This window comes from Phyllostomus discolor, chromosome 8 (assembly GCF_004126475.2).
Source record: "Phyllostomus discolor isolate MPI-MPIP mPhyDis1 chromosome 8, mPhyDis1.pri.v3, whole genome shotgun sequence".
NCBI lineage: Eukaryota > Metazoa > Chordata > Mammalia > Chiroptera > Phyllostomidae > Phyllostomus > Phyllostomus discolor.
This window is the reverse complement of record NC_040910.2, coordinates 70294135-70307872: the sequence shown is the minus strand read 5'-3', so window position 1 is coordinate 70307872 and position 13738 is coordinate 70294135. Positions and strand designations below refer to the sequence as shown.

The following is a 13738-nucleotide window of genomic DNA, read 5'->3' as shown; positions in this document are numbered from 1 at the left end:
AGAGTACCGACTGGCTGCCTCACCTGTCTGGGTATGCAACCACAGAGGTAGTTGTGCTTCCTGTGAGTTCAGTCTGTATCTCTAAGAAAGTAACTACCAGGAGGGCCTGAGTGTTTTATTCCGATTCCTGACCTCCTGTGTCAGTGCGGAGTATTTCTTGTGAACTAAACCACCTAGCAGATGTCTGTCTAACGTGTGGGCTGAGTAGCAGAATTATTGGCGATCACAAAAAGAACAAATTAGGTGCCTTACAAAAGTCTATAGACCCTGGGAGATTTCTACTTTGAATCACTCTGCATACTGTAAGATGCCACATCAGAACATAAAAAGATTCCTACTCTAAATAACAAGTCCACATTTGAAGAAAATCTATCATTCGTGTGCTCAGAATGACGGTCATCTTTTAAGAGTAGGTAGTTGACTTGGGGTGGTGAACACACAACACAATATGCAGATGATATGTTATAGAATTGTACACCAGAAACCTATATAACTTTATTAACCCATGTAACTCCAAAAAATTCAATGAAAGAGTAGGTACTTATAAACCAGACTCCTTTTGCCCATAAATGCAATTAAGAAGCCAAACCCATGGCTTCTATTTATTCAATAGATCCGCTTGGAAAACCCAAAATATACTTCTAAGTGAAAAAAAAAATCATATAAAAAAAGATCATAGGTACCTGAATATGTGCTTGCATTTTTTTCTTTTCATTTTGGAGGATTTGGTTTCTTTCTTCTTCTTCTTCAACCCTAGACTCTAAGTCATGTAGAATCTCTTCTAATTCCTGCTTTTTAGCAGCAAGTCTTGCTCTCATCTCTTCTGCTTCTGCAAAGAGCTCTGTCTCTGCTTGAAGTTGCTCTGCAAGGATATTCTTCTCTTCTAAAAGCTGCAACCACAATAAAGTGTCCAGTGTTATGACTGCCCCCAGTATACACATGAGAACCAGTCACTGTGATTTCAAGGGTGAACACACCTCCCCAAAGCAAATGAAAGTTAAAAATATATTAACACCACTGGCAAAGCTTTCTCAAATATGTCTGGCTGTAGCAAAATAAGATAAATGAAAACACTTTCGGTTGTTGCTTTTGTCTCAGGTTTTCCTGAGTAATATGTGCTACATTTATGCTGTCACAAGAACTCCCATTCTTCTATTAAGGTAATTTATGAAGGGACAGAAAAGCAGGCGAGGGAGAATATTTAAGTGCAATCAAATTCACAGCGACTACTAAAGCTCTTTGGTATCAAGTAGTACGCTTTGGCCTTTATTGCTCATCTTTTTGGCCTTGAACACCACGATCCTTTTACTGCCATCTATAAACATTCTGGAGCCTCTGCTCTGTCCTGCCAGCACACCTGCCGGGGAAAGGGACACTGATTTGAGACCACAGTGGCTGGAGAAGAGGCAGGGGGTGACCGTGTACTAGCTCATCCTGTCACTTTTTTCTATTTCCCTCACGAGTGGTGCAGAAAGGTGATAACTAATGCTGCGAGTTTCACCGAAAACACGTTGAACACATGTCTGACAGCAGACAGATCCACTGTGTGTCCAAACAACAACAGAGGCAAAGATACGAGAAGGAAGGTTGATTTCGGTTTATAGAAAACCAAACGTGTGGCATATGTGTCTGTTGCCTCTGTTTTCAAATGCCTATGCTTGGGAAAGGAGTGAAAACACACGTAAACCAAGGTGGTGTGGGAGGGTTGGCTCCCCACAACTAACCGCGCGAGCTCCTGCCACCGGGGCTCTCGAGCCACTTCGGAGCGTGTGACTCTGTGAAGGCAGCGCGCTCACCTGCTGGTGCTTCCTCTCCATCTCCTCAAGTTCCCCTTCCACCTTCGTCTGCTTCTCCTTCACCTTCAACAGCTCTTCATCTTTGGCCTGAAGTTCTTCCTCTTGGCGCGTAACTTGCAGCAGTGGCTTAACCTGTGACAAAATTGAGCAGTTTACCATCAAGGGCTCCTTCTGGTGGGTTGCTGCCGGTCAAACGCCGCCCTTCTGAAGGAAGCCCAGGGAGCCCACCTTCGTGAAGACGCGCCACCACTGCCAGTGCCGCAGTTTCAGGTACGCGGCGCAGTTCCGCTGCAAGACCTTTAAGGCACTTAGTTGTTGCTGCTTCTTGGCAAAGGCCCTGAAGAACAGTAAGAAAAACGTATTAGGTAAAGAAAATGTGTCTTCATAGCTGTTGCCATAGACCGTGTCCGAAGGCACACATTCTCCCGTGGCTGAGGCAGGGAGTGTGAGATGGACCGAGTTGTCGGGTGATGCCTGGGGAGGTGGGAGTGCCCGAGAGTCCATGTCAGTGCAGGAGCCTGGCCGGGTGATCTCCAGCACGGGTCACGGACACCCTGCACTTTCTTCAGAGACGCTGCCCTAGACAGCGTTGCTCTGCCGTCGCCCCACATACGCACACGTGTGCGCACTCTTGGGTATGCGAGTAAATCCCCTTCTTTCCTGAGGCAATGAACACAGTGTGCCAGAGGTCCCCACATTCCCTTTGCTTGTGTGATTTACTCCTCTTTCAGGAGCTATGTCCTTCTTTTTCTTCTGATCTGCCACAGAGGAAACATTCCTTCCCCTTCTATGATCACCCACTTACTTTCTGGCTAGGTAGCCTCTGCAAACAGCCTGGAAGAAGATAATGATATCGGTAATTTTTAAATCCCTTCTTCCTCTAAGTGTGCCAAAACTCCAGCTCTGAAAAATATCTTGCTTTGTCCAATTCTGTACAAGTTTGGGTCCAATTCTAAAGCTCGGATCTAAAAGAGATAGAGTTTGTTTATTTTTTTTGCTACAGGAAAAGATCGTCAGCAGCCCACAAGCCAGAAAGATCAAGAGAAGCTCACCATTCGTTCACAAGCCTGTTTGCCGTCCATAAAAACCTTTAGGAATAGCATTCGGAGTTAGGATCTCATATCTGCAAGAAAAGCAGACAGATGTTTTGTAAAAATTTGTGGAAATATTTACCTACTAACTCTGAGTTCGTGCTTCTCCAGGAGGAAATAATGATAGGTATCATGTCAAATTAAGAATAAAGAAGTGACTCGGTGATAACAGATTTTCTACTTCTTAATGTAAGAAACAAAATAAATATGAGGCTAGTTTCTCCATGTTGAAGACTAGGTATAAAAACTGTGGCAAAGAATAAAAGCGTGATATTTTAAAAAACATTTTTATACCCCACCCCCCAAATGTTCACATCCTTAATATGCAAGGAGAGCCTGGCTTTTTGCTCACTGACCTGTAGGTATTTATTTGACAACAGAAGAGGCATTGACAGCAGTGCTCGGAGGGCCTCTGTTTAGAACCTGGAAGGCATCGGGGGGGTGACATGCAACTAGCACTGGTCTGGGTGCACATTCACCTCACTAAGCTGTGCGCTTTATGGTACTATATGTGGTGCCAGGCGGGTCCTGGAAATATCGGGGGAAATACTCTGTAAAGCATATGTTTACCTACCACCATGCTCTACACCTAAACTAGTACAAAGTACTACTGAATATAACCTGTAATTGACAAAGAAAAGTAATTGAAAAGAAAAGATCTGTGCACTTTATGCAGATATACCTCAATAAAAATCAAGTGAGCAAATAAATAGTTGGCTATATTAAAGGATAAATCCTGGTTATAGCTATCGACTTTGTACTCTGGATGCTAATTACACTCCTCCTCCTATCCATGGTAAGTGACAATGTACCAGGCTGCGTATCACACAATGGGGGCCACAGTGAGTGCTCCCCCATCCCCCCCGGAGCCCGTGACGAGGACTGGAATGACTTCCCCACTGGACTCCGCCTGGAACAGTGGGGAGAAAGCCCTTCTCTGACCCACAGCCTTGTGTAGTCTAAGAAACAACAAGTGCAGTCACAATCAAAAATCAATTTCCAGGAGACAAAAGAAAAAAGGAAACTAAATATTAAAGAAAATTACACAATGCATTTAAAAAATAAATTTCCCATCATATGTTTTCATCAGTTTCTAATGCACCCATTTCTACAGATCTTCTTCCTTTTGATTTTTCCCTCAGCCTTCTATTCTACTCTGTCCTGTTCCCTACTCTGTATTAGTGTGAGGACTGCAGTGTATGTACGCACACGCATGCACTGTAGCAAAATATGTGCATTTGCACATAAATACAGACATATCCATTGAGTCATACACACTTAACGACAGATATGTTCTCAGAAATGTGTTGTCAGGTGACTTCATTATTGTGCGAACATCACAGAGTGCACCTACACGAGCCTAGATGGTACAGCCACTATGCACCCAGGCTGTGTAGTGTAGCCTATTATTCTTAACCTACAAGTCTGTACAGCATGTCACCGTACAAAACATGAGATTAAATTAAGCACAGAGAAAATGACGTGATCAAGAGAGGTGGTGAACCTGGGAGGAATGAGGCTGCTGCTGATGAAACATGGCGTGCTGTTTTACAACAAACATTTTCTTAACAAATAGAAAGTACACTCTCCAACAATGATAAAAAGTATAGCACAGCAGGTACATGAACTATGGTCATTTACTACATTGTCACATATTTCACAGCGTACATAACTGTGTGCCATCCTTTCATACGGATGGCAACTCCGCAGGCCTGTTTATATCAGCGTCCCCGCAGACACACTAGTGGTGCATTGTGCTGTGACTGTACGATGGCAGCGAGGTCACTGGTGACAGGCACTTTTTAGCTCTACTGTAATCTGTGAGAACACCATCATATATGAGGCTTGTCATTAATTGAAAGGTCGTTATGTGGCACATGACTGTATTTTAAAGTATTAGCTTAAAAAGTAATTATGTTTAAAGCCCAGACAGAAATGTTTACATGAGGTAACTGTAAGTTCTCAGCTTTAAATGTTTATTGCACAGCTGACTTCAGCACCCTGAAGACAGAACCGTCTTCAGAGCCCCACAGTGGTCACTGGCCCGCTAGGCCCTCCACCTTCCTGACCAACGGCCAAGGTAGTACCGGTCACCGCTTTCCCACGTGAGAACTGAAACTGCCCAGGGGACGCGATCAACGGTTCCTTGTCACCTCCCTGTTTTGATGCATATAAGATAAGCTTTGATACACATGGAGAAAGGGAAAAGTTAGCAATACCTCGGTCTGAATTCCTGGAAAACTATCCGGTTGGGGAACCCTGGCGACAGATTCTGACCCTTCCAGACACCATTACAGCGCAGCTGATCCAGCACCAGGTGGGGGTCCAGTTTTCCGGCCTAGGCAAGCAAAGGAGTTCCATACTTCGATCGTTATAACCGACCCAGATCAGTTTCAAATGCCAGCCTGGGTTTTGCTCATTAACACATACCCGCTTCTCGTGATTTGGGATGATGCAGCGAACAAAGTTAGGGTTGGTGTTGCGGAGAGTCGCCATCAGCTTGGTGAGAGACTCTTTGTAGAGTTGTCCAACAGTGCGAAACATGCCTTTTTGTTTGTATAGGCAGAGCCAAAAGCTGTCTCAGTCATACCAGTGACTTGATCCAGACCCACAATACGGTCCACTGATGAAAATAAAAAGGAAAGGGAAAGAAGTCAAATCTAACTCCTTCGCAGGAAAGAAAAGACAGTGATAGTGCAGCAGCACAAGCTTTGTGGAACGAATGGGAAGAGGTGCCATATAGGTAAGGCAGTCAGCACACTCAGACACTGCACAAGCCGTGGAACTACAGCCACACACTTCTACGGCGGGGGACTGTAGCGCTGACCACTTCATACCACGTACCAGCAGGTGCCTCCGCGCGCTACTTTCAGGAATTCACTGTCTTTGCAATACATTCTGCCTGTTACATATACATTATTGGTAATGAGAGATCATTGGCTGGCATTATTGATACACAAACTGATACTGTGACAAGTCTCAAAATAGGGAATGGCTTAAGGTATACATAAAAATACATAACTGTACAAAGCAAGTCTGTCCACTTAACAAATATGGCTCAGGGATTGGGGACTAAGGTCATCTTCTTATTGGTCATAGAATTTCAGTAAAAAAAGTCATTCAAGTTGCAGAAAGATTAGATTCCATCAGTTCAGGTACTTAGGGAGAAATAAACTTCAGCTCCCTCCTCAAAGCACGAATAACACTTGTTAAAGGACAAGAACACAAAAATAGGAAAGAGACTCCTAAAAAGAGTTAGGTCTACGCTAAGTTTAATGATGGTCACGCTTCTCAGAGGCTTTGCTCTTGTGAAAGCAGCTGACAGTCTGCATTATCCGCAGAGACCTAACACTTCTAACGATGGGCTGTGAACAGAAGTCCGACACGGCCCACCAGCACCTTGGCACGGCCCTGCTCGGTGCACTGTATGCACACATTTAAGAATTGTTTAAATGAACAAAACACACTACTGAAGTATTTTAATTAAATAGTGACTGAACTACCCCTATTAATGCCCCTTTCAATTTTAGCAGCCACCTCCATTTCTTTTTGCTTGTCCCCAGAACAGAAAGTACACAGGGACCTGGCACTATATAAAGAACTTTATAATCAAGACCTCATTCAAGTCTTGATTTGCAATGAGTTTTTACAGAAGAGGAAACCATGACCCAGGAGGTAAGGTAACTTTCAAGTTATGCAGGTCTTAAATGGAAGTTGGAGGAGGGGGAATGAAACTGGGTGCATTTCCAGGCCCATCGCGTGCACACTGCAACAGCATCTCTCCTATGTGAAGTCACAGACTCCAGGGTTTCGGTCAAAGCTTCTCTTTCTGCTTGTGCCCTGAGGTCTGTCTACCATCTGCCTCAGCGATCACCTTTCCTTCGTGCCTTTGACCTGTCCATCTTTATTTGCTCCAGTGAAAAACAGCACCAAACCCCAACCCGTGCATGTGCCATGAAACTATGAATTTCTTAACTTGCACCTGCCCACTTCTCCTTCTGTCCCCTCAGAGCCCAGCTGCTTTCTGAGGGGTCCACACACGTGCCACCCCGCACCTCTCCCACTATCGTCCCACTGCACAACTGCTACCTGGTTTCCGGCTCGCCCCCCTCCCTCTACCTGACGCAGCCCACTGCCAGCTCACCTGACCCTGGTACATATACCTGTTGGCCATAGCATTAGCATTCTGAAGACTCTACCTGTCATCTCTTGTCAACTTCATCTTCTCCATGACCTCCGTCTACCCCTCTAGCTACCCTAGTCTCCTTGATGACTTCACTTCTGCTCTGCCTATACACCTTGGCATTCCCTAGCAGCCCAGACTCAATTCACCTGAAGTCCTTTCAGACTAAGGCAAGGTGCAGGTACAGGCAAACATTATTTGACCTGCTTTTCTCAAGCCATAGCCTCATCCTGGGTGATCACACTCGTGACTTTAGTTAGCTACACCTGGCTCCCCAGCACCAATTACCAAAAACCTATATTCTCTCCACCCAGAAGTCATAAGGTTTCTCTGCCTTCCATATATTCTCGGTGAATGCTTATCATGCCTGCTTTTACAATGTTGCATCTCTCGCACCTAGCATGAGGTCTGGCAGAAGACAGGCTTGATATATACGTGTTAGTGAATAAGTGAAATAAAATACACTTACAATTACAAAGTGAGAAATGCATTGAAAGAAAAGAACAAGATGCTGTGAGAGAGATGGGTGGTCAGAGCTCTCTCTGGAGAAACTACACTGCATGTCTGAAGAGAAAGAACGAGCTGGCCAAGAGTGGGAACCAGCAGTGGGAAGGATAGGGGCAGGGAAACGTGAAAGCAGCTGATGCCAACAAAGCACTGTGAGGAGGGACGCTCCTCTGACTCCTATGTACAGGTGGTCTGGGGCAGAGGCCAGGGAGACCAGAGAGCTGACCACTGTAGTAATCCAGGTGCTAAGAAAAATGACAGTAGCTTGAACTACTGAGATTACAGAGGAGATGGACAGAGAAGGGAAAATTCAAGACATTTTGGCGGGAGAGTTGACTTGCTTTAATGATTAACTTCACAGGAAAATAAGGGAGAGGGACATGTCAAAATAGTTCCAAGGATTTAGCATGAGCAACTCAGCAGCCTGCGGCACCTGCCATTGGGAAGGTGGGAGAAGTGGGTTCTATAGGTCAGAAGATAGGATCCCGGCTGCATGTAAGTTTGGGGTGCCTGAGAGACATTAAGGTGGCGATGATGAAGCTGCCAAGTGGACATTCCAGTCTGCTGCTAAGAAGAGAGGTCTAAACTAGAAAGGTAAATTTGGGAGTTGTTGACTTTAGTGCTTCAAGTTATGAGACTGGGAGAAACCATCTAAAGGGCGAATGAAAGACACAGCCTGAGAGCAAGCCCAAGGAGCTGAGGAGGAGGAAGAGCTAGATGAGGAGGATGAGGGGCAGGAGGGACAGAAGGCCAATACCCTAAAGTAGAGCACACTCTCTACCCCACCTCTGTCCTGTCCCCCTCCCCTGCTTCCTATGCACAAGTAACCACCTTTGCTCAACCCAGAAACCAGGAGCCGGACTTGATTCCTCTCACATCCAGCTGCTCACCAACAAGGGCCAAGCCAAATTTCCAAGTGTCTTCAATCCGCCCCCTGCTCCCCACTGCCCTGGCTTGGGCTCTACTGTCTCCCCTGGAGTCTGCAATAACCTCCTAACTGGTTCCTTCCTCCGGCCTCACTCTAACTTCATCCTCTCCCCTTCTGCCACAATGTTCTCAGGATTTATGCCTCTGGTCCCGGTGTAATGAGGAACAAGTAGTTCTAAAAGACAAAACTATATACATTATTTACTCCTATACTTAAAATCCTTCATTTTTTCCTATAGCTTACAGGATACGGTCCAAATAACTGAGCCCAGAAATCTAACCCAGTGATGAAGAATTCAACTCAGTGAGTCAGAAACGCCCACCACTCCCAAGCTGTGTGATCTGGAGTTGAGTTACCCAACTGCCCGAAGCCACAGTGTCTTCCTCTGTGAAACGGAGCTCATGCGACCCACCTCAGGACTGGAGGCGGAGGGTGAGGGGTGCTCAGCCAAGGTACTGCCCTTGCCACTTCCCCACACGTACCAAAGCAAGGCCCTCAAGCCTCCACTCTCTTCTCTGCCTGTAAGGCAGGCCCCTCCTTCTAGCCATTCTGGCAAGTGCTCAATGGCTTTAAAATCTCCATTCTTTACCCAGCTACCGCTTCTCAGGCTCTGGTTTCCACCTGCCTCTGAACTAAATAGGCTACTCCCTTCTCTAGTCTTCAAATCTCCTCGGCCAGATCCCTGGGACCACTTCACTCTTTTCTGTGTATATCTTCTCGCTGGACTGAGCCTCCCACCTAATGTTGGCCTGAACGTGGTGTCCGGCACACAGTAGCTATTTAATTAAGCTATTTAGTATCTGTTGAATGAACACAAAATTGCCCTGAAAACAGGCCACCCCCAAAACAAAAGGAGGCACAGTGCTTACTGCGTGGCAACTGAGCATGCTAGTTTGCAGTGCTCTGGCCTGCTCTTCACACAACGTGATGGCGGCCTAACAAAGCAGGCCCCAGCACCAAACTGCTTTTTACACTATAACCAGAAAATATAATCACAATGTACCTGATTTTCAAATTTATTTTTAATCAAGGTAATCCAAAGCTCAAAATTCAGCATGCATTGGATTTTCTTTCTTTCTTTTTCTTTTTTAAATTTAAGAATTTAGTCCTGGCTAGCGTAGCTCAGTGGATTGAGCTCGGGCTGCGAACCAAAGTGTTGCAGGTTCGATTCCCAGCCAGGGTACATGCCTGGGTTGCAGGCTATAACCCCCAGCAACCACACATTGATGTTTCTCTCTCTCTCTCTATCTATCTCCCTCCCTTCCCTCTCTAAAAATAAATAAATAAAATCTTAAAAAAAAAATTCAAGAATTTAGGAATTCTGGCCCTGGCTGGTGTGGCTCAGTGGACTAAGTGCTGGCATGAGAACCAAAGGGTCGCCAGTTGAATTCCCAGTCGGGGCACATGCCTGGGTTGCAGGCTAGGTCCCCAGTTGGGGGCATGTGAGAGGCAACACACATTGATGTTTCTCTCCCTCTTTCTCCCTCCCTTCCCCTCTGTCTAAAAAATAAATAAATAAAATCTTTAAAAAAATTTAGGAGTTCCAGCCAAGGAACCCTTAAGAGGGTAGAGACCCTTCACTTCCTTGCACAACCAAAGGGAGGATACCAACCAATCTAAAATCAACAAACAACCAGAAGTGCCAGAAAATCAAACTGCAAGGAACTCCGACAACCAAGAAATTAAAGAAAAAATTAGTCAGAACAACCAGACCGGTGCACCAAGACAAAGAAATATGGCCCAAATGAAAAGACAGAGTAAAACTTCAGAAAGAGAGCTCAGCGAGATAAGGAGATAGCCAACCTATCTGATGGAGAATTTAAAGCCCTGGTAATTAAAATGCTCACAGGAATGACTGAGCCTGGTCGAAAAATGAAAAACAACAACAACAACAACAACAACAACAAACAAATGTAAGATACCCAAAATGAAATAAAGCAAAATATTCAGGGAACCAAGTGACAGGAAGGAAACAAGGGTTCAAAGCAATGATTTGGAACAAAAGAGAAAAATAAACATCCAATAGGAACAAAATAAGGAAATAAGAATTCAAAAAAGTGGAGAGACTTACAAACCTCTGGGACAACCTGAAATGTGCCAATATCTGAATTATAGGGGTGCCAGAAGGAGAAGTGTAACAGCAAGAAACTGAAAACTCCTCTGAACAAATAATAAAGGAAAACTCCCCCAATCTGGTGAAGGAGATAGACTTCCAGGAAGCCCAGGAAGCCCACAGAGTCCCAAAGAAATTGGACCCAAAGAGGAACACACCAAGGCACATCATCATTAAGTTACCCAAGATTAAAGACAAAGAGAATATCCTAAAAGCAGCAAGAGATAAGGAGACAGTTACTTTAAGGAGTTCCCTTAAGACTATCAGCTGATTTCTCAAATAAACCTTGCAGGCAAGAAGGGGCTGGAAAGAAGTATTCCAAGTCATGAAAGGCAAGGACCTACATCCAAGATCACTCTATCCAGTAAAACTTTCATTTAGGTTGGAAGGGCAGATAAAGTGCTTCTCAGATAAGGTCAAGTTAAAGGAGTTCATCATCACCAAGCCATTATTCTATGAAATGTTAAAGGGACTTACCTAAGAAAAAGAAGATAAAAACTATGAACAGTAAAATGACAACTCACACTATCAACAAATGAACCTAAAAGAAAAGACAATAAAAACACAAACTAAGCAAACAACTAGAACAGGAACAGAATCAGAGAAATGGACATCACACAGTTCAGTGGGGAGGGAAAGGGAGAAATAGGGGGAAATGGTACAGGGAATAAGAAGCATAATTAGTAGGCATAAAATAGATGGGGAGAGATAAGAAATGGTATATAGGAAACAGAACTCAAAGAACTTACAGGTACAACCCATGGACATGAACTAAGTATGGGCGGGGGCTATGCTGGAGGGTTGAGGGGCCAGGTGGAGAGGCAATAAAGGGGGAAAATTGGGAAAACTGTAATAGCATAATCAATAAAAATACTTAAAAAGAAAAACTAAAAAATATTTAAAAAATAAATAAAAGATGCCTTTTATCAACTTGAAAAAAAATTTAAGCTCAGAGTTAGCTTTCACCAATGAGCAAAATTATCTTGTGGGTAATATTATCTTTGGGAACTGCATTAAATGATTTGAGCCACACTAATAATATGTGAGTTCACTGAAAAAAAAAAAAAAAGAAAAATCAAGACTATAATCTCAATTTTACATGTTACTGATGAAAATGGTTTGAGCAGAAATTGCAGAAAGGCCGAAAGTGCAAAGACAAGATTCCAGCAGCTCCTTGAAATGAGCATCACTGCTCCTTCGGGGACCTCATACCGCTGCTAAAACCTGCGAGTATCTTAGTGCCCATGGTTTCTGGGCAGAGAGTGGTTCTATTTTTTCTCCCCCTGCAAACTCTTCCCTGAGGTAGCAGGGGAGCCTGGTTATGGCTGCTGGTGGGCAAGTTCATTGCCTGGTTGCCCAGTAGCCTGGAAAGATTTCCAAGTATTTTACACAAACACTTAATTTATTAATATACAAACTTATTTGGGTAGTGAGAAATCAGATGAGCTCCACAGACCTGTAATCTGTAAGGGAAAATTAGTTTAACAGAAGAAAAATGCAGTTTGTAATCATCTATCTCATAAAGCTGTCATTATTAACAGTTTTTAAAAAATAAGGAATGACACCATCTAGAGCCCACATGCTCACTGGCCCGCAGCCTCAGGGACAAGAGGTATATGAGAGTTTCATGTTCTCCAAATCTGTATATGGGCCCAAATATTAGTGATACTAAGTTTAATTTAAAGTATTTAAGCCAGCTCTTCAAAATCTCACTGCAGTTACTATAGCTAAAAACTACAAAAGGGAAGAAAAACTTATTTTAATAGCCAGACGATGATAAATAAAAATTCCATGAAATACTCCTTCAAAAGGCCTCTTGGTACCTGAAGCCATTCTAGGAATATAGCATGTTCTCAATACTCATTTAAACAGAGACAACTCTACTCTAACACGTACTAAAATGTAACAGTTAAAAACAAATTCAGAAATAAATATTTAATGGCTATCAATTCCCAGAAACAATCTTAACGTCAAATAGAATATTTCCATAATGTTCCTATTACACAGCAATAACAAGTTTATAATGGCTGTTAATTGTTCTATAATATTTGGAAATTTTTAGAAAAACTGCAGGAAGTCCAGAGGTTGACAGCAATATTCCTTCTCCCAAGCACTAGTGTAAGTTGAACTTGAATTTGTCTCCTTTAGCTCCCTCATCTGTACTTTCCCATCCCCTGCAGAAGCCAAAGCTGCTGGGCAAACAGGAAGCCCCATTCATCTGCTTCTGCACTCGCTCTCCCCTTGGCAGGTCCCACGTACTTAATTCATGCTGGCACTGGGCAGTGCAGCATGACTGCTGATCTGCTTGGCCTTGGGGCGCTGTGAATAAAAGTGGACTTGCATTAAATAATAGCCAAGGAAAGACACATTACTTGATTTTGTTTTTCAGTTGCAACGGCAACAACGGGGCACCAGCAACTGCAACAGCTGCGGAGCAGCCACGGCAAGTGTGATGCCAGACGTCCTGCAATTGGGCGCCTCCCGTGTGCCAGGTGCAGGCTCACATTGCCTCGTGTGATACTCACAAGAACCCTGAGAACTAAGTGCCACTGTCCCCATTCGACCTCAGGAACTCACTCAAGCCGCAGTACCCGAAAGCTGCTTCTCCTGGGGCTCCCAGATCCTATTAAGACTCAAAATAAAATAGGGAGGAGTAGACTATACCACAACAATGACAAATCTTCAGCTGCTGAAAATGATGGCAAATGAACTAGTAAGCACATAAACTATGTTGGACCTAAACCATAGATCCTAAAATGGCACTCAAAATAGAGATTCACGACCAGCTGATACAATAACCTACAAGGAGAATTAAATGATTACTATTTTATCAGTCATGCTACTTCAATCTAAGTAGAACTTCCTTTAATGACTTACTGGGGGAGGGCGGGGAAGGCTGGTTCAAAGTTTTGGAATGTCTTCGTCTGAAGCGTGGCTAAGGCAGAGCCTTTCCCCGAGATAATAGGAGGCAGCTAAGGACTCAGTGGGAATCAGCGGATGAGGGAAGACTCCGGAGCGGTGGCAACCGGGGAAGGCCCCCTGCAGCGGGAGCCAGCCTCTCCTCGGGGACTCTCAGTCTCAGCTGAACTGCTGCGACCACTTTTCAAGTAAGGCTTCTAT

At 44.1% G+C, this 13738-nt stretch overlaps 1 protein-coding gene across 1 annotated transcript in view; it reads right to left on the bottom strand.

Moving 5' to 3' along the window:
• Positions 1 to 13738, bottom strand: part of MYH10 (myosin heavy chain 10) — a 146299-nt gene that overhangs the window by 33500 nt on the left and 99061 nt on the right. The window contains 10 exon segments of the mRNA XM_036033012.1: positions 684 to 890; positions 1797 to 1928; positions 2025 to 2133; positions 2602 to 2671; positions 2674 to 2761; positions 2849 to 2881; positions 2883 to 2919; positions 5107 to 5225; positions 5318 to 5445; positions 5448 to 5510. Of these exon segments, the coding sequence (XP_035888905.1) occupies positions 684 to 890; positions 1797 to 1928; positions 2025 to 2133; positions 2602 to 2671; positions 2674 to 2761; positions 2849 to 2881; positions 2883 to 2919; positions 5107 to 5225; positions 5318 to 5445; positions 5448 to 5510 (986 nt within the window).